Raw genomic sequence first — 27,971 nt, 5'->3', positions numbered from 1 at the left:
TACCACGTGGGAGAGAAAAAAATCAGGTCTCTGACAAATGACCATGTCAGAAGAGATAAAGAAGCTTATGCCTACTAGTCTGACGACTGATAACACTGGATGGAACCCAGCATGGATTAGCCTTAGTCCGCATTAAGTGACTGTTCCTGTGCTGGCAGAAATGTAAGCAATAGCTGATCTCTAACATATTAGTTTTGCATCAGAAGATGAAAATATCAAACAGAAAAAATGCCAAAAAACTATTTAAAACTTCAGCATAAGCTTCAGGGGTCAACTTACCCCGAACTGCATGTCTGCAACTCAAGTTACATACCTAGAAGTAGTCAGCCAGTAGAAAAATACTGTGCAAAATTAACTTTCAGTTCAGGGTTTGGTGGTTTTTTTGTTCGTTTTTAAAGCTGACAAGTGTACAGACTTCAGCTACTTTATATTCAACCATGGCATTAAATCAGCCATAATGCACCTGTCTGCACTGTAATTCTGGAAGTGATAGTGTGTTTGGAAACATACTAGGAAACTTAAAAAGGTATTTCAAACTTAAAGGTAAATACCATGAAACACTCACTTTTCTCTTCTGGTTTTTTCTAGCTTGTCTTTCAAAATCATGATCTCTTTCTTGAGGGCAAGCTGCTGGCTCTCTGCATCCCGCAATTCTTTCTTCAGATTTTTTATTTCATTAGCATGCATTAATTCTCGTTTAGATAGTTCCTCTTCATAGAAAACACTCTTCTTTTCCAGGTCTGCCTTTAATTTAGTAATTTCTTGCTGGTGTTCTATACTGCTTACCCCAGGTGAGCGACCAACCTGCTTTTGCTAAAAACAAACAGCTCCAAGTTAGCGCTCAAGAATTCTGAAACAGAAGCTTAATAAAAACTTATTATTCATAAGTTTATGTTTAGAAAATATTCCATTACATACTTCAGGTAAACACAAATATTTATCTCAATTTTTTGAAAGTGTGTTAGAACATAAAACTGAACTGTACTCTCTACCATTTTGTGATTTAAATGTAATAATTTTCAAGCCAGTGTAAATTTGATCATCACTTTGAACATCTCAGGCCACTTTCTGACTCCCCTTAAATGCAGTCAGCAAGGGACTGAAGAATTAAAAGAATTTTAGGCTCCCACTCATTTGGTTGACAGCAACAGGATCAATGACTTTCAGGAATGGAGAATAAGGACTGGGATATACAGTGAATATATTCTGAAGCACAAATAATTTATGGAAATGCCACAGAAAGGCAAGCAGAGACTTAACTGAAGGCCAAAATCCAGGTACAAAAACACTATATGGATTGCATCAGTCAGGATGGAAGCCTGACCTCTTTTATTTAAAATGACCATTTACATCATAGTGGGTTAATAGGAAAAACAAGCTTGAAACAATAAGAGTAATTACTTCACTTTTCGCAGCTGCATAGCTCTCTTAGTGAGGTCTTCTGGTATTTCAATAGTCTTTACACATTGCTTCAGGATACATACATTTGCACCAAATGCTGCACTCACTAAACTCAATGTCCTGCCATAACATAGAGGAGGAGCAAGATCAGGTTCAAAATGAGATACTGGCATGACATGCACTGAAATCCAAGTATGGAAATACTTCTTAACGTAAACATATGTGTAACTTGGTTTGGATTCTGTTCTCTGTGTGTGCATGTGTGTGTGTTTTTAGTAATTAAAGGTAGTCTAAAGAAATAAAGAAAATTACTTGATAAAAAATACTGTGATTTAAGAAAGTGCAAGTAACTGAAAACCCTACTTCTTTATGGTGACTGTCTCACACCTCTACAAGGATCTAAGATATTTAATTATACCTACATTCTTATCATGAGGTATTACAATCCTCTCAGTCACCCTTAATTCAGTGTGGGTTTGGGTAGCTTTCTTTTGCTGATGTAAGAACAAACTTTAGGAGCTGAGTGTCGCTGCAGAACGTTCAGCACTCTGAATTTCTGCCACGCTGACTTGTGTGAGAAGCCCTGGCCTTGCTGCTAGGGCCGGCAGCAGACCGCAACCACCCTCTAACTTAGGAGTTAGAGGCTTACTACTCCCTGCTTTCTCTAACTCAATCTCAACAAAATGAACTTCTGTTTTTACCCCTTATTTAAGGGCAAACTCCTGCCCTTAGGGCACAGAACAGTAAATCAGAAAGGAGATGCCATCCTAAGAGGAGATGGTTTGAAGAAGAGAGATTAAAAAAAAAAAAAAGTATAGGAATTTTCTTTCATACAGACATAGTTAACCACTGAGCTTGTCTGTCACGGCCCAACATGCTGACTTGCCTACACGCATGAGACTTTGGAGCATGTAAAAATGTCGAGTTTTGCAACATCATCTGTCAGGTATGTAAAGCGTTTAATGGTATTTCACCATTATAGCAAGACATCATTAACGTCATAACCAGATGCTGGAGCAGAAGAGAGAGGGGGATGGTACTGTACAGCGGCTTACAGAACAGCAGCAATATAGTAAACAGAAAGTATGTTTTGAATTGGTACAAGCATGAACTCCAAACAGACTTTTCATACATGCCTGCCTCAAGTGGACAAACGGTGCAGCTGAGACATACTGCATCTCTTGGCATGCAGCTATGCAGATGCCATAACTCTGCAGGGGAACTGTTCCCTCCCCCTTTCTCAACCTCTCCTGGGTGTGCAAAAAAACCCCCACACAGCAGCTCTTTCATTAGGCAGTTGGTGAAGCTGAATAGTCCAGAATGACAGCGATGTTGTAAATATTACTATGTGTATTGAAATGTGTATCACGTATTATGGATATTGTAATTGCTGCACTAAAGGACATCAAATTTTGCACTTGAAAAATAAAGAAGAACCACCACTAAATACTGCAATCATAGAGCAGACAGCATGGGAAAACTTACTATTTAAGTAATCTAATCCTAACTGAGCATACCATTAAAGTTGTTGGAAGACTTCTGACTCAGCTTTAATGAGATTAGTGTTTGGTAACAAGTGGTATTTTGGTTTGCTTCAAGACTTGTATGCTGCACTTTACAGACAGTAATATTAATATACCTTGGTAAAAATATGAAGTATCTTTCTTAGGAGGGTGACTCCAATAGCATGAAGTTTTTATGGTATAAATATTTGCCAAGAGCAGCATGTAGAGTAAGACAGGATCTTCCATATTAATATTTGGATTACTATATTCTTGCTCTCAATTGAATAATCTGTTGTTGCTCAGGTAGGAAGGAAAGAGTTCAGAAATTCAGTTTAGTACGCGGCCTAAATGTTAACATACAGAATTTATTCTAAATTTGCTTGGAATGAGCTTATAAAAAATTTAATGAAAAAATTAACACTACCATACAAATTAGCGCCCAAAATTGCCTAGTTTGCCCTAAACAGACACTCCCAGCATCTTTCCTGTACACCTAACTGTTCCTCTATGGTCCAGAAACAGCCCAGAAGAATATGCTTATTTTGAAATCCTGGCATATGAACACACTGAAAATATCTAACAACAGAAAGAAGATAAAATGTTGGTGATATTTCTTGCATTAAAGAACTAAGGCCCACATCTATGCAATCTAAATTCCACCTGCATCCCTGAGCCAGCGTCTGTCACTGGCTACGTGCCTCTGAAAGCCTAAATCCAGCACTTAAGAAACACAAAGTACTGGGATTTAGGCAGAATATTGGCTGTCTGAACATAACTCCAAAGGTTTACAACTAAGTTTAGTAAAGTAAACAGGTTATGAACCTGCTGATACCGTCACAACGACAACTCCTGGTGCAACAAGACCTAGGAGATCACTCGCCACTGTGTAGAGAAGCACTGTTTCAAACCCATGTCCTGCTTGTTCCACCAAGTGCCCTGAAGTCCTAGTACTGGAGGATTTGGTGAACAACAACTCTACATTCACCTTAACCACTGCCTTCATGATTTTGTAAACCTCAACCACAATTTCCCTTCAGCTTCCTCCTCTCCAAATTGAAAAGCCACACCATTTTTAAACATTCCTTGAAAGGCCATTGCTCCATCCTCTTGATCATTTTAGCGGCCCTTCTCTGTGACTTCTCTAACTTCACTACATTCTTCCTGAAATGAGGAAACGAAACTACACATAGTACAGAACATGTGGGTGCAGTTAAGTTTTATACAGCAGCAAAATGATTCTCTGTTTTGTTCTCAGAAGCTTTCCTGATGATGTCTTCTAGTTCTTGGCTTTTTCAGCTGCTGCTGCACACTGAGCCAATGATTCCGGAGAACTGCCAGCAACGACTCCAAGAGCTCTTTCCTGAGTTGTAACTGCCAGTCCCAAGTTTAGCACTGTGTAGAGGCCTGGTTTAGATTGTTTTTCCACTCAGTGCAAACCCCTACATTTTAGCTACACTGCAGCTCCTCCGCCACCTTTTTGCCCACGCACTTCTCTGAGATCCTTCCGAGATTCCCTTGTGTAGGCAAAGGGAACACCACACCAAAACACCACACACCGTGTGGTGTTTGCTTACCTGAAAGAGCCCAGTACCATCCATGACCTCTCTGGGTTATTGATGAAGGTGCTGAATAAAACTGGCCCTTGCACTGACCCACTGCTCACTCTTCTCCATCCTGACAAGCAACTGTTAAGTCCTTTCCTTTGCTCCCTGTCCCTTACAAACTTCAAATCCATAAAAAGATTCCTCCAGTCCCACAGCAATTTAGCCTCTTTAATGATCTTTGGTGTCAAAACCTGCCAAAGGCTTTCAAAAATCCAAATACACGGCAGCCACTGGATCTCCTCTGTCCATGTGCTTACTGATCCTCTCACAGAACATCAGCACGTCAGTGTGGACAGAAGCCAGACTGACTCCTTCCCAAAAGGCTGTGTTTGATCCCCCAGCTCACTGATCTTAACCTTTACTACAGCAGGCTATTTGTAATGAGAGGGTGCAGCACACCTTGGCCAGCAGTTCTTCCATTTCACACCCAAGTTCCTTCACATCTCCTGAGTGAAGACCATCAGTCCTGGTGACTTCACATCTAGCTCATCTGCCTGCTCTAATCCTTGCTGCATACCTTCCCTAGAGTGATCCAGATCGTCTGACCTACCTGCTACAAAGAATGCAGTGCGTGGCATGTGTGTGGCAATCTCCCCTACATCTTCAGAAGTAAAGTCTGACATCCAAACAATAAATAAATAAATAAATAAAAATCAAGCTTCTCTGCCATGGCCTACCAACCCAGAGTACCCCCCGGCTACCCTGCCCGCAAGTAGTTCCACCAGCTTCCTAAGGTGGCTTCCTGCTTTTGATTTAAAGGACTTCACACAATCAGTTTGGGCATCCTTTGCAAAGTGCTCTCTCAATTCTTTTTTTAGCCCGCACATCCTGTTTACATTTAACCTGCCATGATTTATGGGCTTCCCTGTTCTCCGCATTTGGGCAAACTTTCCATTTCTTAAATGCTGGCCTCTTCCCTCTGATAGCCTCCTGAACATAACTAAAGAGCCATGCAGAGCTTGCAACTTCACATGACCCAAAGTGTGCTTACTGTACTGTGAAATGTTATTAAGAAAGCTACAAGTCCCCTTTGCTCTTTTGATAAAATTGTCCTGCTATCATAAACCAGGATGCCATTTATCCTTAACACCTCCAATAAAATTCTCCTAACCTCCTAAACTGTCATACAAACTCTTTGCTGACAGTGAAGATACATGAAAACAGAAGCAGCACATCTTAATTTTCAGCTAGCAATCTGAATTCACAGCTATAGAAGCTTTATAAATCCAAATTTCATGACAGATGTATTTCCTTATTTTTCACTTAACAGAGGAAAACAAAATAAAAGAATGTGGGCAAAAAAAAAATCTTCTGAGCAGTGACTTAATGTTGACTAATGTCCCACAGAATTTTAATAATAAAACTGTCATTCATGTTAAATTAAGGCCAGAGTAGAGGCCTGACATTTTACATAAAACATTTAGAATCATCCTACTGGGTGAAACATCAGGAACAGGATCTTGCTGTAAATGAACAGCAATCCTCATGTGGAAACTATAAAACCTTCTTATTCAAGTCATCACCTGCACAGTTTTTGAGAACGTTTAATTTCTTCAGAATACTGTATACAATGCTAAATCATAGAATAAAATAACAACTAACATTTTTGGCTTACTTAAATTTCTGTTCCTAAAAACACAAACATATGTGAGCAAGCTTATCAAAATAAACAAGACTCTTAATGCTCAAAGCTACACTTAGGCATAAATGTCTCAACTTCTGATTGAGATATAGAATATGCTAAAGCTTTTCCTTTACAGTTACATCTGTTGACACCTACTATTGAGAAACACACCTTTATTTGGGCTTACATGCTAAGGAAAAACAGCACACAAAACACCTCTACAGAAATGTGCGCTGGCTGCAAGTTTATCTTCAAATACTCAACCATCCTAAACTAAAAATCTGCATTTAACAGGTAAAGTTAAACAAATTAATTATAGGAGCAAATTGGTTAGAAGTCAAGAAAGGTAAGGTGTTTCTGTTGAGAAATGCTTCACTGAACGGTGAACACACTGGTCTGAAAAGTACGTTAGGTAAATGTTTGTATTTCTGGACAATAATATGATTCATGTTTGTAGTAGCATTCAGCATCAAGTGAGGTGACAAACTGACAATACCTTTTTGTCCTACATCTGAAGACAATCAAACAGATCCAGTCCTAGTTGGCTAGTAAGTTTGCAGGTGTTAATATCAAAACAGACTAACCTTTAGCCCTTCTACTTCGCTTTCCAACTGTTTAGAGTACTGCTCACTTCTCTCTCGCAATTTCCTGTCTTTGGATGCCTCAGCAGCTGCAGCTTCAGCTTGGACTTCCAGCTACAAAAGTACATACATTTTTAATAGGCAGGATTCTTACATTTTTCAAAACCTATTCATGGTTTTTGATATATGAGACAAATCTTCAACACTAAACTGGACATTTTGAATCCTTAAAACAGAAAACAAAATGGGTATTGTTTGAAATGACAATCAAAGAGTTACAAATTTACAGATAACTTAAAAAAAAAAAAAAAAAAACTTTGTCAGAAAACCTTACAGACAACTACTATTTCATAGATTCTAAACAGTCTTCTTACTACTTACTTCTTTTTTTATTCTCTCTGTTCTGCGTAACTCTTGCCTTAAACTTTCTACTTTTTGCATCACCACTTCCATTTCTTCCTCCTTATCTCGGAGCTGGCGGGCAAGCTTTTGTTTTTGAGAGTGCAAGTCTGTCAGCCGCTCATTCATCTCTGAGAACTCCTGCATTGCCAATTTCCGCTGGCTGTGTGCATCTTTCAGCTCTTTGGCTTGGGATTTTAATCTGTCACTAGACTCTGCCAGTTCCTACAGTTTAAAAAAAGAATTAAGTAATAAACCTAGAAAGCTGAAAGGCCAATTTTGTCTTTGGATGCGCATCTAAGACCTTCTCCAGGGTGAACAGAAAACACATACTCATTTCCTTTGATGAATGCATCTATGATACAGATTGTATGCTTCTACACATAAGGAAAGAGGCCAAGTTTTAAACTACTAAAGTCAGTAAAACTGCCTCAACTTCGACCAAGTCTGAATTTGGTCCATTATTATAGACTGAATACAGAGGCTTTTAAACACTCGCATTAAAATAGAAAAATACTTTGCTGTCTTGATTAAAAATGTCATTGGCTTAGTTTTTCAAGAACAACTTAAATGAGTAAAAAGAATAGCATTTACCTCGACTGTTAAACAACAACATAAGTTTGTGCATTAATTGAGTGGAAAGCTGCTCTATGAAAACTTTGACCTTAGAAGCTTTTGGAGACTGACCTGCACAGGCCTAGTATGATTTCCACACACCATACCATAGTATCAACATTACAGAGAGTTTCAGGTCACAAAACACTGTAGTGATTACCAGCAGCATATGAGAATTACTCCTTTAAAAGAGCCCTTATGAAATAATACAGTAGTGCTGTACGAACTCCATAACACAATACCTTGACAAAGCTCCCTGTGTTCTCTATCTTTGCCACTACACAAAGACTGAGGGACCACAACAGTTTAAATAGTTTAATGACGTTCAGCCAAAGTGGAGCTGAACAAAGAAGCAAGGAAAAGAGGGCCTGAGGATGAAAAGAAGAGTGGCAGAAGAATTAACATTTGGCACTGTTGACATCTATATAAACTTAGAAGCATTTTCTGAATTTGTTAAAAGAGGTCCTAATTACTACAAGTTGTTTTAGAAAAGGGATGGTCTTTCTTGGGCAAACTGGAAGCTCTCAAGGTTTTAAGAGCTTTATGGGTTAAAAGAAACAGTTACATACAGCTGGCAGGTCAACATTTAATGCAGACTCTAAAACATTGGTTAATTTTTATCATCACGAGAAACAGGCTGATGCATTTTGCCCCAATTACATTTTCAGGTTGATTTAACCATAAATACAAGGTAGCCCACAAAAGATAGTATGTTATAAGCAAGAAAACAAGGAATCGGGGGGATAGAGAAGAAGAAAGAAAAAAATAAAAACAACATTTTTTTACTGTAGTTATTTCAAAATACTTTTCAGTCTTCATGTCTGGGGAATTTTTCACATCTCTCTTCTGGAAACATTTCTATGCCACAGTGTGTCTCCTTAATACCACATTCCGAACATCTTTTCCCTGCTACTCTCACCCACAATTCAGGTAATATTAGTTGTATATAAGAAGAATAGTTCTTCTCTCCTCCATCTTCTAACCATTACAATTATCACTCTTATTTGAGGCCATAAAATTGCCTTTGCAGCCAACATGCAATTTGCATCATGAAGCTGGTTAATACCTGGAATTAGTCACCTATAACCATATAACGATTGTACATACGATGCTTTAAATAATGTCTGTGCCTTTAAAAAAAGTTAGAAAGCAAAACAGATTACATTACACATTTGTTATCTACTCATTAATTCTACAATTGAAATAGTTATTTCAAGCTAAAAGAACAAAAGTGAACTAGGCTTTAGGGTTCAGAAAAGTTGCTGACAAAATGCTTTTACCTTATTAAGATCTTCCCTCTCTTGCTTCAGCGTTCTGACCTGTTTCTCAAAAGCCTTTATTTGTCTGGAAGCATCGTCGAGCTCGCGCCTCGCCGTGCTGGCCTCCTCCAGCTGCTGTTCCAGCTGACCAGAATCTAGAGAGAGCAGCGCACTTCTCACTACGTTGCGGAAAAAGTCATTCTTTTAGAACAGCCTTCCAGCATAGTCTAACTGGGTTGAAACTCTTATAATCAATGCTGGTTTCAATTTAAGCTCAAACCAATGCTACTGTTATCTGGTTTTGGGGTAGGCAGCAAACTATTTCAACCACCGTATCTACCTTTAACATAACGGAACAGAAGGTCACAGCTTGCTGCAACACAACATAGAAAATGATAATACCTTGTCATTTCCTGTTATAATAATCACAGGCCATACATAATTCTGTACTGTGTGCTTTAGCATGACATATACATTTGACTTTTTTAAACTCTGATGTAATATATAATACATCTTTTATCACAATGTATCATAATTAAAAGCAGCCCCCACCCCACTTCATCCCCCCCAGAAAAAAAAAACAGGAAAAGTAATGGGTCACTCAAGAGCTGGCAAGTCTTCTCCTGTTTACACAGTTCAAATTAATTTCAGATGATTTTACTTACTGCTAGTATTAAAACAATTTGTGTTTATGTGGCCTGATTTATTACTACCGTAAATACAGAAAAACTACCACAGCCAATTTCTTGCAGAATGTCAATCATCTACAAAATTGAAGTACATTTCTAAGAAACAACTAAATAATGTCATAAAAATATGCCCAGATGCTACAACATCAAAAGTTGAAATCCCTAAAGTATAACAGACAATGGAAAATTTCACAAGAAAAAAAAAGGGCAAGCCTTTTCTTTCTAGTCCTTTATTTAAAAATATGTATTAAAAGCAGAATACATATGATGGTAGGTTAAATCCCAGTTCTATGAAATCACTGGATGTTTTGCCTTTGATTTCAGCTGGAGCAGGACTTCAGACCATATGCAATTATCTCTACAGGAACTCATCCATACTCTTACTAGGAGCCTTTTGCTACATTGTCATAAATGCAACCCTAGGACTGGCTCTTGGAGAAACCAAATACAAAAATATGCACATTCTTAAGAGCTGTAACTTCTGGAACACAAGAATTTTATAAGCAAATGAATAACTATTTACTTGTACCATATAAATATTCACTGCTGTTTTAATTCATTGACCCTTGCTTAAAACTTTTAAAGAATGCATTTCAATTACAGATACAGCTCAATGCCAGAAATCATTCACTGCCTGTCTCATGTAGCCTACCCTGAAGTCACCAGCAAATAAGTAAGCGTATATGTTTCTCTGCTGAGCCAAGATAAATCTTTTCTGTGCATGAACTACTTTGTTCCATAGCTTTATTTTCTTCCTCTATTGCTGTCCTTTACATATTTGGCAATATTAAAGATTCCTCAAAGTTTTCTCCTGTGTAACTTAGAGAACAAAAATTATAACTTTGACCTCAAAAATTGAAAGCATATGCTAGCTCGTAATTTCCTGTAAAACTAGATAGACAAAAAATGTTATATTTTTCTAAGGTCTCACTGGTGACGCTCTTGAATATGACACAATTTCTTGCTCATTTTTATTACCGTTTTAAACAGGTGTTTACTCTTACAGCTCCAGAAGAAGCAGTAAAACAGGTGAAAGACCAAAAAGCTGGTTGTGACATATGAGTCGTAAATGATAATTCCCCATCTAATCATCCTAGAGGTTGGTAATACTTTAACTAATATATGCAAACTCTCATTGTAGGGTGTTATTACATTACATTAAATTAATTACCTGAGAGATAAGCCCAAAGCATAAAGTTCAGCTCTGTATCTGAACTGAACCTCCTTAAAGTTCATCAAACCTAGAGTTGGAATTTAGATATACAGGCCATCCAGGAAGCTTGGAACTAGTTCACCTAAATTTGGAAGCATTCAGACATGAGCATCTGGTTTGTGCTTGTCTCCTGTCTGCCACTTAGTTTTAAAATCTATCTCACAAACAAACATAAAATCATGTAAAATACCACATTCTTTTTTTCCCAGTTTTATCAAATTAGAACTGATCTGTTACAGTTCAAGGCACAAATGACTGCCTTCCATTTAATGGCTGTATTGCTGGACCAGATAAGGCATTCAAGTATATACTAAGAAAGTTATGTAATAACTATAGAGAGATTAGATGACTCCACTTCCTTATCTGATCGCATTTTTCACTTCCAGCCCTACAATAAAAGCACATACTTTGTGAGGAATAAATATACAAATATGGTATATGGTGTGTGTAAACAGTGAAACAGAAAATTCTTAATGGCTAGCTACTTCAGGGAAAACCTTCTCAATATTAACTGCCTTCAGCAGACATTGCCTTCTCTTAAATCTGAAAAGGGGTTTCAGTTGTGCAGGAGAATTTTCCCACACAATTTTTTTTTTATTACCAAAGAGAGTAACATGTGCAAGAATGAGCTAAAATCTAAGCTGCCACTGAATAAGTCAACAATACAAATGTTATTTAAAGTTGATCCTGCTGCTTTTCTATAAAGGGCTGGTCCCATCCAAAAGCTGTTCTAATATATGCTGCTTTCCAGTGGCCCCAAGAGGCCAAAAACAAAGATGAGGATTGGTACAGAATAGAGTTTTCTGACCATGTCCTCTTTCTCCTCATTACAGCAGCAACTGGAGAGACATCTGGCTGGAGTGAAGCTTCACAGAAACCTCTGTCCTGATGCAGAGCCAGCAGGGCATCACTCAGCGTGGAGGGATCCTCCCGGAGCTAGTTAAGCCATGTTCATATGCCATGATAACGCTTACGGTAACGATACAAAATTGCTGCATCACAACAGAGAAACTACCCAACTGTACATCTGTAACACGGACTTTTTGAGACAACATGATATTAACAATATATAATCTATGTGTTGCAGTTCACAGTTCACACTTAAAGTACTGAGATAGTTGATAGCTGCATTTTTAGATATCACAAAATCTTCAAGAACTCTCAGAAGTGAAGGAATTGAGGGGAAAGGAAAGGCAGGTTCACTCCCAGAAGCCAGAACAGCTCACTGATACTAGAACTGAGAGGTGGGTCTTCCCCCTCTCACCTCTCCTCGTGTGCTCCTCTTGCCCACCTTGTGCTGCCTTATCGATTACTCCATGAGTTGACTAAATCCTATTTACCTGGACAGTTGTTTCCTTTTTTAAGTGAGAGAATCATTCAGTAGAGAGTCCAAAGAGCACAGAAGGGGATGAGGGGACAAAAAGCTGAGAGCAGGACAGATAGGGAGGTAATAACACCTCAACCCATTTTGGTGGCAGTGAGTTGTTTGGTCAGGTCTGCTGCTCACGGACCCGCAGTCTTACAGCCCAAACTGTGTCACTGTAGTTTTGTGCATATAGCCCACTTCCCAGATAACTCACACTCTTCTAAGGTACCATTCCAAGAAAATACTTGGAAAACCACATCTCCAGTTTGAATTAACTTTTACTCCACATACAGTAATAATGCACGAAGCAAAAGCAGACTGTGAACCCCCCTGGTTTTCAAAAAGGATCAAGGGGCTACTTGACTAGGTGTGATTAGCAGGGACACTTTGAGCAGAAGTGATCAACTGCAACTTTGTAATTAATTCCTATTAGCACCCATGTTACATTTACAGTTTACATTAACAGTAATGATTTGTCCTGCTATTTTGAATACATATAGGCAGAACTGTGTGTAACATTGCTATCTTTCACCTTTTAAATACAATGCAAAACTTCAAGTTATGTTCAGCAATGATTTTTTAAACACATTTTCCGTGCAGACATAGTAATTTAACAAATTACAAACTCACCCCTTTGCACAAAAATTTGGAAAAAAACATGAAGTCATGAATGAGGCAAGGAAGTACCTTAGCAGGGAGTGGAACAAACTTCCCCTTACACAATCCACACCACTATTAAAACTTCTCCAGTTTCTCTTTTTACGTGCTATAGGAGTAAAAAAAAAGTCACAACTCTCAAAGGCACTGGCAGCACACCTAAGAACTACAGAGTGCTGGAAGGAAAAGGCAGTTCTGCAGGGAAGTGTGAACGTTGCCATATATTGTGAGGAGCAGCAGAGGCCAAGCCCGGGAGTGTTAGTGGACCAGCGCAGGCCAGTGGCTGTTTCAAGAATATCGGTTGAGTAAGAACAGCAGGACAAAGCAAACAGAATTATGCATGAATAAATATTGACAGGGATTGGATATGTATGTAACTTAAATATAATGTAATACTACATCCAATCCAGTAACAGGTCTCACAGTGAGATACCATCTTTTTCCTGTTTATGAACTGCAAAACTTGAAGACACCAAAATGTGTAGAGGTCTTCATAGATAGAGATTTCTGCAGTGGTGAAAAACATAAACCTATCTACAACACTACTCCTTCCAATTTATTTTAGCATATTTGAGCAGCTTTCTCATTATTTCTTAATAACTAGGAATATAAAAAGCCATTTTGCCCATAATCCTCAGACCTAATGGCAAATCCCTTATGTTGGTTTCACCCACATTTCTACAAGAGTCAAAAGTAAGCTGCTTTTAGGTGGCACAGTGCAGGTACTACCAGGAAGGCACAATATATAACAATAATTAAAATAATAAATAAGTTTAATATTCTTTTAAAGGAAAGGCAGATGTGATAGAAGAAAATAAGACCGAGGTGACAACCCTCCCTCCTAACTGCCTACTACAAAACATAAGACAAAATTTGGGCCAAAAGCTTTAGTATCTTTCAAATAATGGTGTTTTAGGAAACAAACATTACCAGAAACCATATCTTGACTAAGCGAATTGAAAAGGTATTACACAAATATGCAGTCTTCTAGATGTAGACTACCTATTTTAAAGCAATTGTTTTACTTTGTCAAATTTTTATACTTTGTAATTCTGATACTGACAGTTCTAAATCTCACATTCCATATTTATCATCTAGTCTGGGTCCCAAAGCTTACTTCAGGTTCATTTCTTTGAACAAGTGGTGTTTTCTCTTTCCATTTACAACAGAATCCTTTGTAAATTAAGCTTAATTCCTAAAACCTTGATAGGGGTTTTATGTAAATAATCACAAAGCATTTTAAGAACTCTGTCCTTCCCTAACACGGCCCAATTGCCAGTTATTTGTTTCACTCTTGTCTCCAGTATTTTGTCCAGAAAAAAAGTATTTTTGGATGGAGAGAGAAAAGTATATGCATGTTCGAAAAAGCCACTTCAGTTTTTGGAGGGGGTGAGAGGGGAAAAAAAAAAAACTCATCTTTTAATTTCTTTCCTCTAAAGCAGGCAAACTGCTGGGTGCATTTTAAAACTCTAAAGACAACAATAAAATTACATACTAGCTAAAATGTCTAATTTGAAAGAAAATACAAATACAATTGAAAATGTGAAAAAACTCAACAGAAAAGACAATGCTGAAAAAAATTAATTGGAGCTTAAGTCATAATATAAAAAAAAAGTGCGGATGATCTAAGACTGTTAAAACCAGTAAGCTAAAGCACTCACTCATCATATTTACATGCACACACGCAAAAACAACACCTCACTTTCCTCCAGTTTACTACCTACCTACATACCTGAATCCCAGAGTGGAGACACCTACACAGCAGGGAATGCTATGGTACGGACATGAGTGACTGTGACCTCTGAAGGACTGAAATGACTTTTGATACTGCCCAAAATAGCCAAACAAGCATTTCATCTGCTTTTGCAGTATATTGCAGGAGAAAAATAAACCTTGTACAAAGAAAACTGGGTCATGGTTTCACAGGCAGAGCCTGATTCACAGTCAACGAAATTAGAAACTATGATTTAAAACGAGTGGAACTTTACCACTAATAATAATAGCAGAGGTCATTGAAATTCTCTTTCTCCCTTACAACTCTGTATTAATTGCTAGGATTACTGAGTATTTAGTTGAATTTGTAGGAAATGCTGAGAAAGGAAACATTTTTCTTAAGAGCTACCACTGAAGAGCAAAGAGTAAAATGATAAGTAAAGCTAGACTGAAAAACTCTTTAGAAAGGCAAAACAAAACTAGCATTACATTAGGGAAAAGGTCTCATCAAACCATGTCCTCTTACAGCTTTTACATTCATATTTATAACTTACCTGTTACCTGTTTCTTTAACTTTTCGATTTCTTCCTTTAAGCTTTTAATTTCTAAATCTTTGCTTGCTGTTATTGGGCCATCCACTGTTGAATACTGCAGAGCCTGGACCGTCTGGGTGGACTCTAGAAAAAGAGAGAGGGACAAATTACATGTCTGACATCTCAGGAGGTCAAAAAAATGTTACTGATAAATCAATACCAAATAGCCTCTCCACTCAAGCATATTAAAGGTAAGTACTGGAAGTACATATCCCAAATTTTAATGCCTGAACTGCAGACACAAAACCTTAAAGCATAAAAGCACTGAGGTAGGAAATTAAGTTATGAAGAATATCACCAATATCATTAAGGATGTAAAGAAAAAAAATGGTATTTTTTTCCAAATCATGGACAGCAACATACACCTTTGAGAAACTGAGCATTATGGTTGGTTACATGGTCATTTCTGTATTAAGACTTTTCCTTGTTCCCGGAAAGACCAAGTCTCACTCCTGTTCAACAACAACAACAAACACCTATACATGTCAGCAGCAGCACTGACATTAATGGGATTATTCACAAAGACCTACTGTGAAATTAAGATTCTACAATTTATAATTTTCAAATTGCTAAACCCTAGTAGATTTTTTTTTAGTGATGGCTGAACAAATTAAGTTCTTGTAGATTTTAAGAATGAAGTCTTTGACAGCATAGTAACCAAGCCATGGTGTAGACAAAGCTAACGTAGTAAGGAGAAGTATACACAGGATATCCTAAGTAAAAAGTATCTAGAATTTAATTTGTTAACAGAAATAATAAAGAGTATTCTCTTCCATTAGAAAACATTCCAGAAAGTATATTTATTCTTTTCAATAGTATAAATCATACCTCAACAAAACTGCAAGCTAATCTAATTCAAGGTGGTGACTGAATGATCTTGTTAATGCCTTTACCTTGCAATTTTCTACTAAGTTCAAGCTTTTCCTGTTCTAGACGTCTTATTCTCCTCTCATAAGCTTCTGTTGCTAAACTATCCTCCAAAGTTCTTTGGATGCTGGCATCAACGTCCATGGAGGGTGGTCCAGCTGTCAGTCTTAGACAGCTGCGGTCTGAAAGCACACTTGAAAAAAAAAATTAAACAGTACTAGATTTCACAAAAAGGCTGTATTTAGAAGTTAAAAAAAAACCCTAACTGGTTATTTAAATTGTATTTTACTATGTCAATAATTATGCAGTAAAACAATACCGTGTTAGCATGCACTCAGTTTAGAAATGGAATTAATTTTTACTTAGCATGATTATCTTCTCAATGCCTTCTTTAATATTACATAAAAGTGAAAGGCCTCCTAATTAAAAACAAGCATTCGGGATGGGCTATGCAAGTCAGGTAACAAAAAAATCCAACCTTCTGGCTGGTTAAGAAGATTACAGTAACAACTTATTTTAAAATAATTCCTCAACTTTGCCAAATACTTCAAAGATAACAACCACAACAAATGGTGTAAAATTATTACATGAAAACTAGTCTATTTGACTCAGCTCTTAAGGACTCTGTAATAAACTGACTGGAATATTCATTTCCTTGTGTTATACTTGTTCTACAAAAAGCCTCTTTAATTTCACATTTTAAACAGAAATTTTATGAAGACACTGCAACTGTGTGCAGCTACATATTGGAAATGCTGAGGCCCTGGTTCTGTGGATACTCATGTATATACACAGTTAGGTATGCAAGCAATCCTTCTGAAGTCTACAGGACATCTCACATGACCAGCATTAAGCCAATGTGTTTGCCGAAACAAGGCCTTTCAACACGGCTTTTCAACAGTTGGAATTTTTTTCCCTTGATAAATGGATTTCTTTTAATTTAGCAGTACAACTGCACATGACAAATACCACATTAACAACACTATCAGTAAAAGTCTTTTTTTAAGATCTCCATTCAGCCTTACAAGGGTGCCAGAGGACTGGAAGGAACACAGTTTTTAAAGTCTTCTAAGCTAAGTCTTCTCGGGGTCCCCACATCAGCATATGTTGTTAACTTCATACATTGGTTGAGAACCACTGTTCTCAATAAAACTCTTCTGAACACAGGTGTCAACACCTCTACATTGAGTAAGTCTTCCTTGCAGAGAGCTTTTGGACAGATAGCATTTTAGATCATGGCCCAATAATCTCCTCAGTGAACCACATACCTCAGGATCTGTTTGGAGTTGGTTTCAGAGGCAGAAATTTAGCATATTACATAACTACCTTGATAATTTTGGAACTCTTACTTACCAGCTACTTGTATATGTGAAACCCACAAATGGTAAATGATGGCCAGAAAATGCAGTGTGTGATGGTGGAGGCATTGTTTCCTAGAAAAATAATGGGACAACCGAGTAAGATCCTACCAGACAAAAAAAGATTTTCAAGTTTTAATCACACCTGAAGTGTTAGTGACAATACCATACTAACTAGATTGACAGTCATCCTTATCTACAACCCAAATATGAAACTGCACCACTAAATCTATTTTAATAGCATGCAATACATACAAATACAGCATGCTGGTATAAAAATGATTCTCTAATTAAATGTGCTATCATCGGAGGAAAGCAGGATATTACCAATATTACAAGCCAATTCACTCCTTCCTTTCTCTTAGCACAAAGAGTATCATCTTTTATTCTCTCCTTTACTGCTTCCTGCTCTTCAGTCAGCAGGGCTCCCTGCCTGTGATTTAGCAACCCCATTTCTGAATGGGCTTTCTCTCTTGGAGAGAACAGAAGTCAGGTATTTACCAGAAAAAGAAAATACAACAGGGTTTTTTGACTGCATTAATGCTTTGGCCATTTCTTCCTTCAGTGCTCCTTGCTCCTGCCAGACAAAGAACCGCAAACCCAAGACAAATCTCTGAGCTTCTCCTGAGGCTAAAATCTCCCTGTTGCTAGCTTATTGGAACCATTTTAAATTCCAATATTCTTAAGTATCCTGCTAATAGTATCCTGTTAAACCCAAAGATGCAAAGTGTTTTAATATTTTGTGTAAGAACTTCAAGTCAACACTGTTGGGTATTTTGGAAATTAAGGAGAAGACCAAATTATAAAGCCACTTTCCACTAATTGTTAATAAAAAGATCAAGTATGATTCACTGTGGTAAGGACAAAATCTGTATTTAAATAAAATGCAAGCATTATATACATTAAGACATTAAATGAAAGAATATCAGTATCTGTACTATAATCACAACAATACCTAATGGATAAAAAATAGTTCATATGCAAAAATTCTTTACCTCCCTATTATGTTTTGTTCTCATATTTCACAGATTCCAGTTTCAGAAGCTCCTATATGAATAACTTTTAAAGAGGTCAAATATAAATTTGGTATTGTAACAATCCATATGACAGATGGACAACATAGGCGACTGTGGATTATCTTTGTTCTAAAATATCCTGTCTTTTGAGTAGCTATGACCAAACCCATCTTTATTAATTGGAAAAGGGTGTTAGGAAGCATCCGCCGTTGCTCGCAGAAGCAAATCAAACACTCCTGTTTTCGGTCAGCAACATAACAATACAAAACACAATAATATTCCCCCTCCCCAGTACCAAAGAGGATCAGATTTTGCTCAAACTGCCATTTCCTGAAACTCTGCATCTCAATCTATCTTTCTTCATTCTCATGCTATACATACATATATACAGGTGGTAAAAACTAGCGAAAATGACATTATATTGTTTTTCATTATGCAACCACTGAAGCCTTCATGTGTGACCTGTGAATATATCAAAACTTAAAAAACAGGGAACTCCAATGTCATGACTTTTTTTTAATTTAAAAAAAACCCTATTTCTTCCCCTTATACAATTTGCACAGCTTTCACTCATCAATGCGCTGTTATATGTAAACTAGAACACCTATTTTGAGAAATACTATTAAAATAGCTCATTGCTGATATAAAGTTATCAACAAATGCAAATTTTAAATACTGAAGTTTCTATCTAGCACAACAGAGACAAATTATTAAAGAAAACTAAACTACCAACATAGCGAACACTAGAAATAAAAGAAACACCTAGTTTTGGTCTTAGTGCTATGAGAGACCAAACAATTGTATTCATATATTTAACACAACTATTTCAATACAGTAAGTATTGCTTTAGGATCAGTTGAGCAAAAATGCATGGACATACTTGGCTTTAAGTTTGACAAGAAATCAACTAGCTTCAGTGAAATAAAAGAAAGCTGTTATTTAAATATACATAGAACTATTTAAAGAGTATTCATGGTAAAGGTTTTTATTTCAATTACAGTGAGGGAAAATGGGAATGAATTTTGGAAAGAATAAATACTTAGGATGTTTTCACAAGCAGTTAGGAACAAAAACAAAACAGAACTGTCTAAGTATCAAAAGAGACTGGCATCCTGTAACTGCATCTGACAAGTCAGGATACAAAATACTAGCCCTGCAAAACAGCAGGAACTACAGGAGTTTAAGATTTTTCTTATTTTCATCAGTTTATTAAAATTATGATTAAGCATCTTTTCAGTATCATTCTGTAGTCAGTACGGCAGTCTCAAGTTACTTTTAAATCGGCATTCCTTTCCCCCCCCCCCCCCCCCTTATACATGACTTTACTGTCAAAACAATCAAGCATGGAAAACCTGAAAGCTTTGCTCTGGGTCTTACTATGGCATACAGCAGCATGGACTCTTACAGAAACCCACTGAGCTAAACTGATCTTCTCAGGAATGTACTGTAATAATTCATAGTAGAAGATCACATTGCATGAGTAGGGCTTTTACTTGTTTCTATTTTCTGAAATAAAACAAATTCAAATGACACAGAAATAGAGGGGAACAGAAGTTAAACTGAATTGGTGCAAGGACTCTAAAAAAAAAAAGTAGGTAAGATGGTTATTTGCAAATAGGTAGACACGAAGTGTCAGAAAATCTTAATAATGATGGGAAGTTTCTGTCAAAGAAACTGATTCTTTTCTGATTCTTGGGCAGAGATCAAAATACGTATTTCCTGCTACTTCTGTGAATTCAACTGAATTACAATACTGACAAAATCATAAACTGAATCTAAGTATATTATGCCGTTGTCAGTAAAGTTACTAAGTCAAACAGTCAAAAGCTAAAAAATGACAGATCAAAAGGCTGCCCGCACTGTTTGGCCCTTTTGCATTTATGTACACTTTTAACACACAGTTCTAATTTCATTACTGTGGATATAATTCTTCCATTGGACCAGTCTCCTTCCAAGTCCAGGTAGACAGTAATAGTCATGCCTTTTCAATACTGCCTTTTATCCTCAGCGTTGGACTTTCCTCACTTGCTATATGTCATTCAAATCTTGCAGTGAATAAAAGTAAAAAACCAGAAAAGAGTCTCCTTGGCTCTTCTATGGTACTTCCACAATAGTAATGCAAATATGTGAACCCTCCTAACAAGATGTCTATGAAATATGAGGGGGGAAACATCTCCAGGTTGCATATAAGGAATTTGAAGTGAAGAAATATTAAATACAGTGTCCATGAGTTGAAACAAAAATGTAAAAAACTCGCAAACATTCAACACCTAAGGCTGCATTTTTTCAGAGGTTCTCAGATGCTAGATGTCAACATAAATGGTGAAAGCTTAACCTTCTTAAACTAAAAAAAAACCCCACAAAAACAACCTTCAGATGTTTCAAATTCAGAACTCGAAAATGAAGCTCCAGGAAAAAAGCATTCACCTCTAACAATTCAACGGCATTGCTTTCACCACCTTAAAAGTCAAAGCAGGTTAATTACGGGACTCTCTTTTCTTTTTCATGGATAAGAATCAATTCATCACAAGAGCATTCCTTCTTTACCTGCAGCTCCCTGTTTCTCCACAATGGAGAAGCAGTCATACTACTTAGCTCTAGGCATCTTTTGAGTGCCTCAACTGGGCACTTAGGCTCTAAAAACGAAGACCCTTAAACTGGACATCAGACAGCATGAATAACCTCCAAAAAATAGTTCAGCTTCACAAATATGGCAGAGTTGCTACATACAGCATCCATTCCTACCACCATATTCTGGTAACTCCCCTGGGAAAAACAATGTGCAGTTATCTGAACACTGTATAAGAGACTGTAAAAAAAGTTATAAAATACTTCAGTCACGCAGGGAGATGCACAATACCAGATGCAAGTGGAGAATTACTGAGCATTAGGATTACTTTGTAAAAGGCAGAATTCATTACCTTTCAAATGCTGGAACTTCAGAGCTTTTCTACCTATCTCAGAAATTTTGGTACTCAGTATAAAAACTGAGGAGAAAAGGAAAAAAATTGCAAGTTGTCCCATGCAACCCGAGTGATTTGCCTAAGCTGTCTACATGAAAGGACTCTGAAACCAAAAGGTCCACATCACACGTCTCTGACACTGAATTTAAGTTGGTAAAGGTGTTTTCCATGTTTCACTGTGCAGCTAGGGGAAAAGGCAAGGCAAACAAGCACCAATGCGCCTGTGACAATTCATGCTGCCTATAGGCCATCTGCAGGCCCAGGAAGCTCAGCAGAACTCAGATGCACAGGCAGTTCAGAAAACAAGAGCAAAAGTATGGACAAGGCTTCACCTTACATGCAAACAACAGATATCTGCAGCTTTCAATGAATATAAATGCATTTCCATGGAGACAACACAAGGCATTCTTCTGATGCTACGACCCCTATCATCTGTTACAGTTCCTGTTCAAAAGCACAGAAACACTAACATTCTTAAAAATCAAAGCTGGAAAGCTTTTTAGCAAATTCTCACAAGGCTTGTTCTTGAAAAATGGTCGAACTACGTAGCCCGAACTTTCCAAAACCTCAACCTGAATCAGAAAGCAAACTTGGAAAATTTCAGTCAGAATGAACTGAACAAAATCTGGCAGATCTATGAGCAATTATGAACAAAGGACTACAACAGAATGTGTTATGCAAACTTAATGTAAGCGTCAATGATGCTGTGCTGGAAATACTGTGTCTTGCAAACTATTCATACATACAGATATTATTCTTCATAAGACCTGGACACTGAGAACTTGTTACTGCAAATAATAGTGTTAGTGCAAATAATGCGTTAGTTAAAGCACGTGTAAAGTCACAGTGACTTCTACAAAACTGAATTGAAGTTATCCTTACACATACAGGGTTTGGAGGATCAGCCTCCAAACTATGAATATATTGCCCCCACCATTTTTTAAAAGAGCATTTATTTGTTACGCGGAACATAAAAAACATGCTGAAATAAACTGCCATTTAAATATAATTTGTTGTAAGGTATATTACAAAAGCAGATTTGTCAAAATGTTAGTTCAATACTTACAGAATTTTTTAAGCAATCATCATCCACATCGAAGTTTGATGTATCGGTGGGGCTGCTGACTTCTGGGATGTAAGGTGCCTCACAGTTTCTAATATTATCCCAGTCAATCCCAGCAAAAAAAGGATGGTTCTTAAAGTCTTCTATCCCATTTTGTCCGAGTCGATGCTCTCTGCTACAAATGAGCCTTCGAATGAGGTCCTTTGCACTTTCAGAGACATCTGCCACTTGAGTGGGAAACTGAAATCTCTCCTTAAAGATTAAAATAAAAGAAAATAGTTTATTACCAAGAAAAGACTGAAAAACCACCCTTCTTAGTGAAAATTACTGTGCAGAAAAAGAAATATGCTAATACTCAGGCTCCTAAACAAATGCAGTAAGGTTTCTAGGAAAAAGACTTCCCCAAAAGATAGAAACTATTAAAAATGTCTCCTAGTTTTTTCTTGTTTATTTAAATTTCTCTCATACCCTTTTGGACTCTACAACTGCCTCCAGGTGGAAGAACATTTAAGAATCTACTGCATAAGCCAACAAACAGATCTGCCAGAAGAACGGCAAGCAAAAGGAGTGATGTAATGTAGCCGAGCCTTGCTCCTTAGAGTGAGCTAAGAGCCACTTTTCCAAATCCAGATTTTTAGTTTTCAACTGCTTTATCCTGAAGCAAAGCCATCTGCAATCCATAACCATAAACTTACTACATGGAAGCACATTTTATGTTCTACATTTATGAACATGAACATAATTATTACATGAGAACTCATTTTTAAATAAGCCTCTAAGTTATCCCTTATTAAAAATTAGCTTAGAGAGAGACAGAAAGAGAAAGTGCACTAACTTTGTGGTTCATTATTTTCCCATAGGTCTCCACCAAGGACTCTGCATAAAAGGGCGTTTCTCCATAAAGCATTTCATACATGCAAACGCCTAGGGACCACCAGTCACACTCAGGCCCATACTTCCCTTTTCCATCTTCCATGGCCTGCAAAATTTCTGGAGAGATGTAGTCTGGAGTTCCAACTGCCACTGAAGATTGCACCTGCAGAAGTTACAATTCCATGACTAAAATCAAATTCCATCATTACCCACTCTGCTCTGTGCGGCACTGTGCATATACATAAATTTGGTCTAATGTTCCAGTTATAACAATGACATCTAAACACAAAAAAGGTTTCTAAATTCATTAAAAAATACTTTGGCATCCAAAGTTAATAGGCATTCCAATAATTTACTTTGGATAAACCTTTATGAATGTTTAATACTGGAGAAAGAATGAAACCGTCAATTCTTGCGCTTGAGGTTGTTCTTAAGTAATTACATGTTAGGTAATCACACTGGTTCACTCAAACACTTTGTAACACTCTGGGCCATGATTAACACACTGGAATGGCATTCTTGTCACACTTACATGCTCTGCAGCTTTAAATATACTACTGAAATATAATGATGTGCTAGCAATTGTATCTCATGCTGCTTATACTAACACTTAAATTTCCAGTAAAGATTTGAGCTCAGGGCTCAAAGTTGAGAGATTCGTAATTCACCAACAGATACCCATTCCATATTGATAGTGCATCTTCCCTTTATTTATTTCTGGATTGATGTATGCATTTAAAAAGCTTTAACAAGCAGTAAGTCCAAGCAGTGTGCAGTTTTATTTTGAACTGAGGTTAGCTGCATACCAATACCATTACCATTGCATTTCATTTCACTTTAAACACCTTTTCTCTTTAATTAGCACATATTTTATTCGCAAGCGAAGGACAGAAGAAAAGGTGTTTGGGAATATATAGTTCTTTCTAATTTACCGTTCCATCCTCCATCAGTTTCAGACAAGAACCAAAATCCGCTAATCGAATATGCCCGTTCATATCCATCAAGATGTTGTCTGGTTTAATATCCCTGCAAATAAAACAAATTTCAGAATCAGTGCAAAAACAACGCATAAAATATAGTCCAAGCATTAACTCTGCAACAGCCTTATGATTCAACAATAGCAAAAGATCAGCAGATGGAAGGCTCACTCATATGATGAAATTTGCACCAGAAACATTTTCGTGATTGGGGCTGTAACACATGACAGGCTATGTAATGCCTGTTCATTTCAGTAAGAGCCGTGCAGTCAAATTCCTCTCACCTGTGGCAGGCAGATAAGTGAATACGATCAGCTCTGAACTAGAAGTACATGAAACTTTTAAATCATCTAAAGAACTCTAGCGGAGCACTCGCAAGTGAAAGATGCATATTACGTTGCAGATGTAAAATAATCTCCAAGATCTACTGTAGAACAAAGGTCAAAGAAACCTTAAAATAATTAATGCATTTTTAAATTTAATGTCGTTCGTCTACATTTTTTTTTCTCATTTACATAGGGAGTTGAGATATACTTCTGTCAAACTTCTGCTGAAATGACCAACAAAGCCTTCAGTCTTGTATCAGGCTTCTATTGCAATAAATATTTTCACATATATTTATCTACATGCACATTTATTTATCTACTGAACTTCAAAAACGTGCATGTTATAAAGTTCCATTTACTTTTACAAAATTAAATCCCGATTCACTCATGATCCTAGAAAGCTCATTTACAAAAGTGGAACTGTTACTACAATTTCTCCTTTTTCCCTATCTGTTGAAGGCAACATTTTTCTCCCCCCACTAAAACTGATTCAGGCACTTAGCCACCCATGGTTCAAATGCATGTGGAAGAGAAGTTATGGTCCCAATTGTCACTCAAGTTGCAGTCCTCCCATCCATGATGCCCCGTGCTGCACCAGGAGCAAAGGCACGTGCCAGCAGCAGAGCCACGGAAGGCAAAATGGCAAGCAGAGCTAGAGCAGATCCCAGGTCACAAGCAACATGCAGGGCTTTTGGGCCACAGCCGGGCCAGTATGACCAGTGAGTCAATGCCTCACAAACTGCCCCGTGACTCGAAAAACAGATACTACAGAGCATGAAGAACAGAGCTGATATGGCCTTAGATACACTCGATCTCCTTATTTTAAGAACAGACATGGTTCCTGGTAGCTCAGGTTTCTCTGCTCAACCAGGCTGATAACTAGAAATCCTTATGCAAGCAAAGCTAAAAACCAAAAATAAAATAAAATGCACTGCTAATTCAAATCACATTCAGATTTCCAATCTACCCTACCTTAGGAGTTGCATATCTTAGCACTCAAATGTAAAGAGGTGTGACACGGTAAATACACAAAGCAAAAGCTCAATTTCAAGAGTCTAAGAAAAGCAGGCAGTATAGAGTGGCCCATGCCATAAACAAATTTTAGCAGACACCTTAGAAAAATGCACAAACATTTACAAAATAAAAACACTAGTTAAAGAACATACATTTTTTACATAAGAGGGCATAACAAACAGGATTCTTCACAAAGTAAAACATGAAAATTAACTGAGAGCATTCCCTAAATAACATTCTTCAGTTCAATTTTTGCTGATGCTGAATATGCCAAAGAATTATGACCTCCAGATTGAGATAATTTTATTTATTTTACTTTGACCCACCAAAACATTCCTTAAGCATGTTCCTAAATAAAAATAAACACATGCTCTTGAGACCTCTGGAAATACAGATTCAGTATAAAACACTTTGCAAAAACATGCCTCTAAAATCAAGTTCCTTTTAGAAGCTGGACCTAGTTCAAAGTAAACAAAAATATGAGTCACCTTTGAGCCTCCATTTATCCAAGTTCTATCTCTTAATACATTCCCGGGGAGGGGGGGAGATCAAACCACCCCCTCCCCATCTCACAAAATGGCAGAAGAGAAGAAAAATCCCACACTGTCAGCATTATGCAAAACCAAAACTGCAAACAACATAGTAAGCACTCAGAAAAACAAGTACTTCCTGCGAAGCCAGGTTTCGAAGGCTCAGTGACAACTTTACATAAGCAACTTATATAGTTATAAGGGGGAAAAAAGAAAACCAGACCAACTCAAGGCATACAAATTCTTTTCAGCTCTTGTAACAGAAGGTAGTGGTTACGGACAACTGTTCCGAATTCAGCTGAACTACATTAATAAAAGACAGTCTGAAAGACAAGAATTGCTGGCACCTGCAGAGCAGAGTGAGCTGTTAGCAAATGGAAAGTTAAGAAAATTATGAAAACCAGAGGGGAATGAGGAAGGGGAGTGAGTGCTGCCAGTGTAACTAAAGAGTGAGGAGCAGATGGTTATTGGGGAAGAATAACGTGTTATAAATCCTGTATCTCTACTGAGTCTGCAGTTTTTAGATTCCATTAGAATTACGAGTTTTATTCCAGGTTTATGTTTTTAAGACACTTGGTAGCCATTAAGCATCAGAACTGATTCTTCCTCCTGTTTTAACCAGAGCATGGTCCCTCTTCACGCCCACTCCGTATTCCCCGGTTTATCCCAGTTTCACCATATGCACTGGACCCCTCTTCCCATTTTTCCATGTCAGCTGTACTACTTACTGCTGTCATCCCCTGGCTGCTAGAGTCGCCTCGAAAGCTGAGGTGGCCAACCCTCCACAGCCCACCAAACCCAAACCACCTCCCCTCTGATTTCATTCTTTCACTCCCAGCTTCTCTGCTCTTCAGTCTTCGTCTGCCTGCTTGTATACTCATTTAACCAACCTTTTTTCTCCCTTCTCAGTGGCCAGTATCTCCCCATGGCTGCTTCCCATTTTCCCTTCCCAGCTTCTCATTCCTGCCTACTTCCTCTATCTTCTTTCCTCACGTTGGACTCTTGTTCTGCTGCGCAAGAGTCATCTTTAGCCCCAAAAGGATGAGCACTATTAACAACAGAGAGCCTCCACGCTTTCTCTAGTGCCTATCACCACCATCTCCTGAAGTCGCAGGGGAAGTCCCTTCCTCGCTCTCACAGCTCTGACAGAGAGCAAACCTACAGCAGAAGAAAACTGCAGAGAATTTAGCTGCCAAACTTTGCATATACTTGTTTGAAACTCACATCGGGTATTTGGGGGGGAAAACTGCCACATGAGTATGTCTAGGTGGTGGGCAGGAGAAGAAAAACACAACCATGCCTCAGGGAAGATTCTTGCTGGGATTTTAATGGTTCCTCCCCAGCCCAGAGCAGAAGAATTTCTTAAAATGCTAAGAATTGGGGTTTTTATTTTAAAATCCAGGTAGGAAAAGCAGTATGTATCTTTTTGATCTTGTTCTCAGGAACAGTAAATATCTTCTGCTTCAGGCAGATACTCAGGATGGAAAATTTCACACCGAGTGGCTCAAATCTGACAAAAGCAGTTAGCAAGTAATGACAAGTTGTATGGTCTACTGAAGAGAACACTGGGTTGAATGCCAGCAGACTTGTCAACAGACGTCCTTGGTGACTGCAGGCCAGCGATTTTGACTCCGCACCTCGGCTTCATCGTCTCTCAGAGATAACACCGATGCTCGGTCAAGCACTAATATCATCTATCTAGGGGAATGCAGACTACTAATACTATAATAACCTTGTAATTAGTTCACTATAGTTTAAGAAGAAA

At 37.7% G+C, this 27,971-nt stretch overlaps 1 protein-coding gene across 4 annotated transcripts in view; it reads right to left on the bottom strand.

Moving 5' to 3' along the window:
• Positions 1 to 27,971, bottom strand: part of CDC42BPA (CDC42 binding protein kinase alpha) — a 193,058-nt gene that overhangs the window by 61,739 nt on the left and 103,348 nt on the right. For 3 of the 4 annotated variants that reach the window (XM_064509929.1, XM_026094724.2, XM_064509928.1), the window contains 10 exons: positions 24,292 to 24,385; positions 23,322 to 23,522; positions 22,490 to 22,738; positions 17,440 to 17,519; positions 16,113 to 16,279; positions 15,181 to 15,303; positions 9,010 to 9,143; positions 7,097 to 7,339; positions 6,719 to 6,829; positions 566 to 813 (listed from right to left, as the gene is read on the bottom strand). In XM_064509929.1, coding sequence (XP_064365999.1) covers positions 566 to 813; positions 6,719 to 6,829; positions 7,097 to 7,339; positions 9,010 to 9,143; positions 15,181 to 15,303; positions 16,113 to 16,279; positions 17,440 to 17,519; positions 22,490 to 22,738; positions 23,322 to 23,522; positions 24,292 to 24,385 — 1,650 coding nt within the window. The remainder of the gene's footprint in view (positions 1 to 565; positions 814 to 6,718; positions 6,830 to 7,096; positions 7,340 to 9,009; positions 9,144 to 15,180; positions 15,304 to 16,112; positions 16,280 to 17,439; positions 17,520 to 22,489; positions 22,739 to 23,321; positions 23,523 to 24,291; positions 24,386 to 27,971) is intronic. The other variant, XM_064509927.1, reaches the window with a different exon arrangement.

The sequence above is a fragment of the Dromaius novaehollandiae genome, chromosome 3 (genome assembly GCF_036370855.1).
Source record: "Dromaius novaehollandiae isolate bDroNov1 chromosome 3, bDroNov1.hap1, whole genome shotgun sequence".
Lineage (NCBI taxonomy): Eukaryota > Metazoa > Chordata > Aves > Casuariiformes > Dromaiidae > Dromaius > Dromaius novaehollandiae.
The sequence above is the reverse complement of the archived record's forward strand: the minus strand, read 5'-3'. Positions and strand labels throughout refer to the sequence as shown.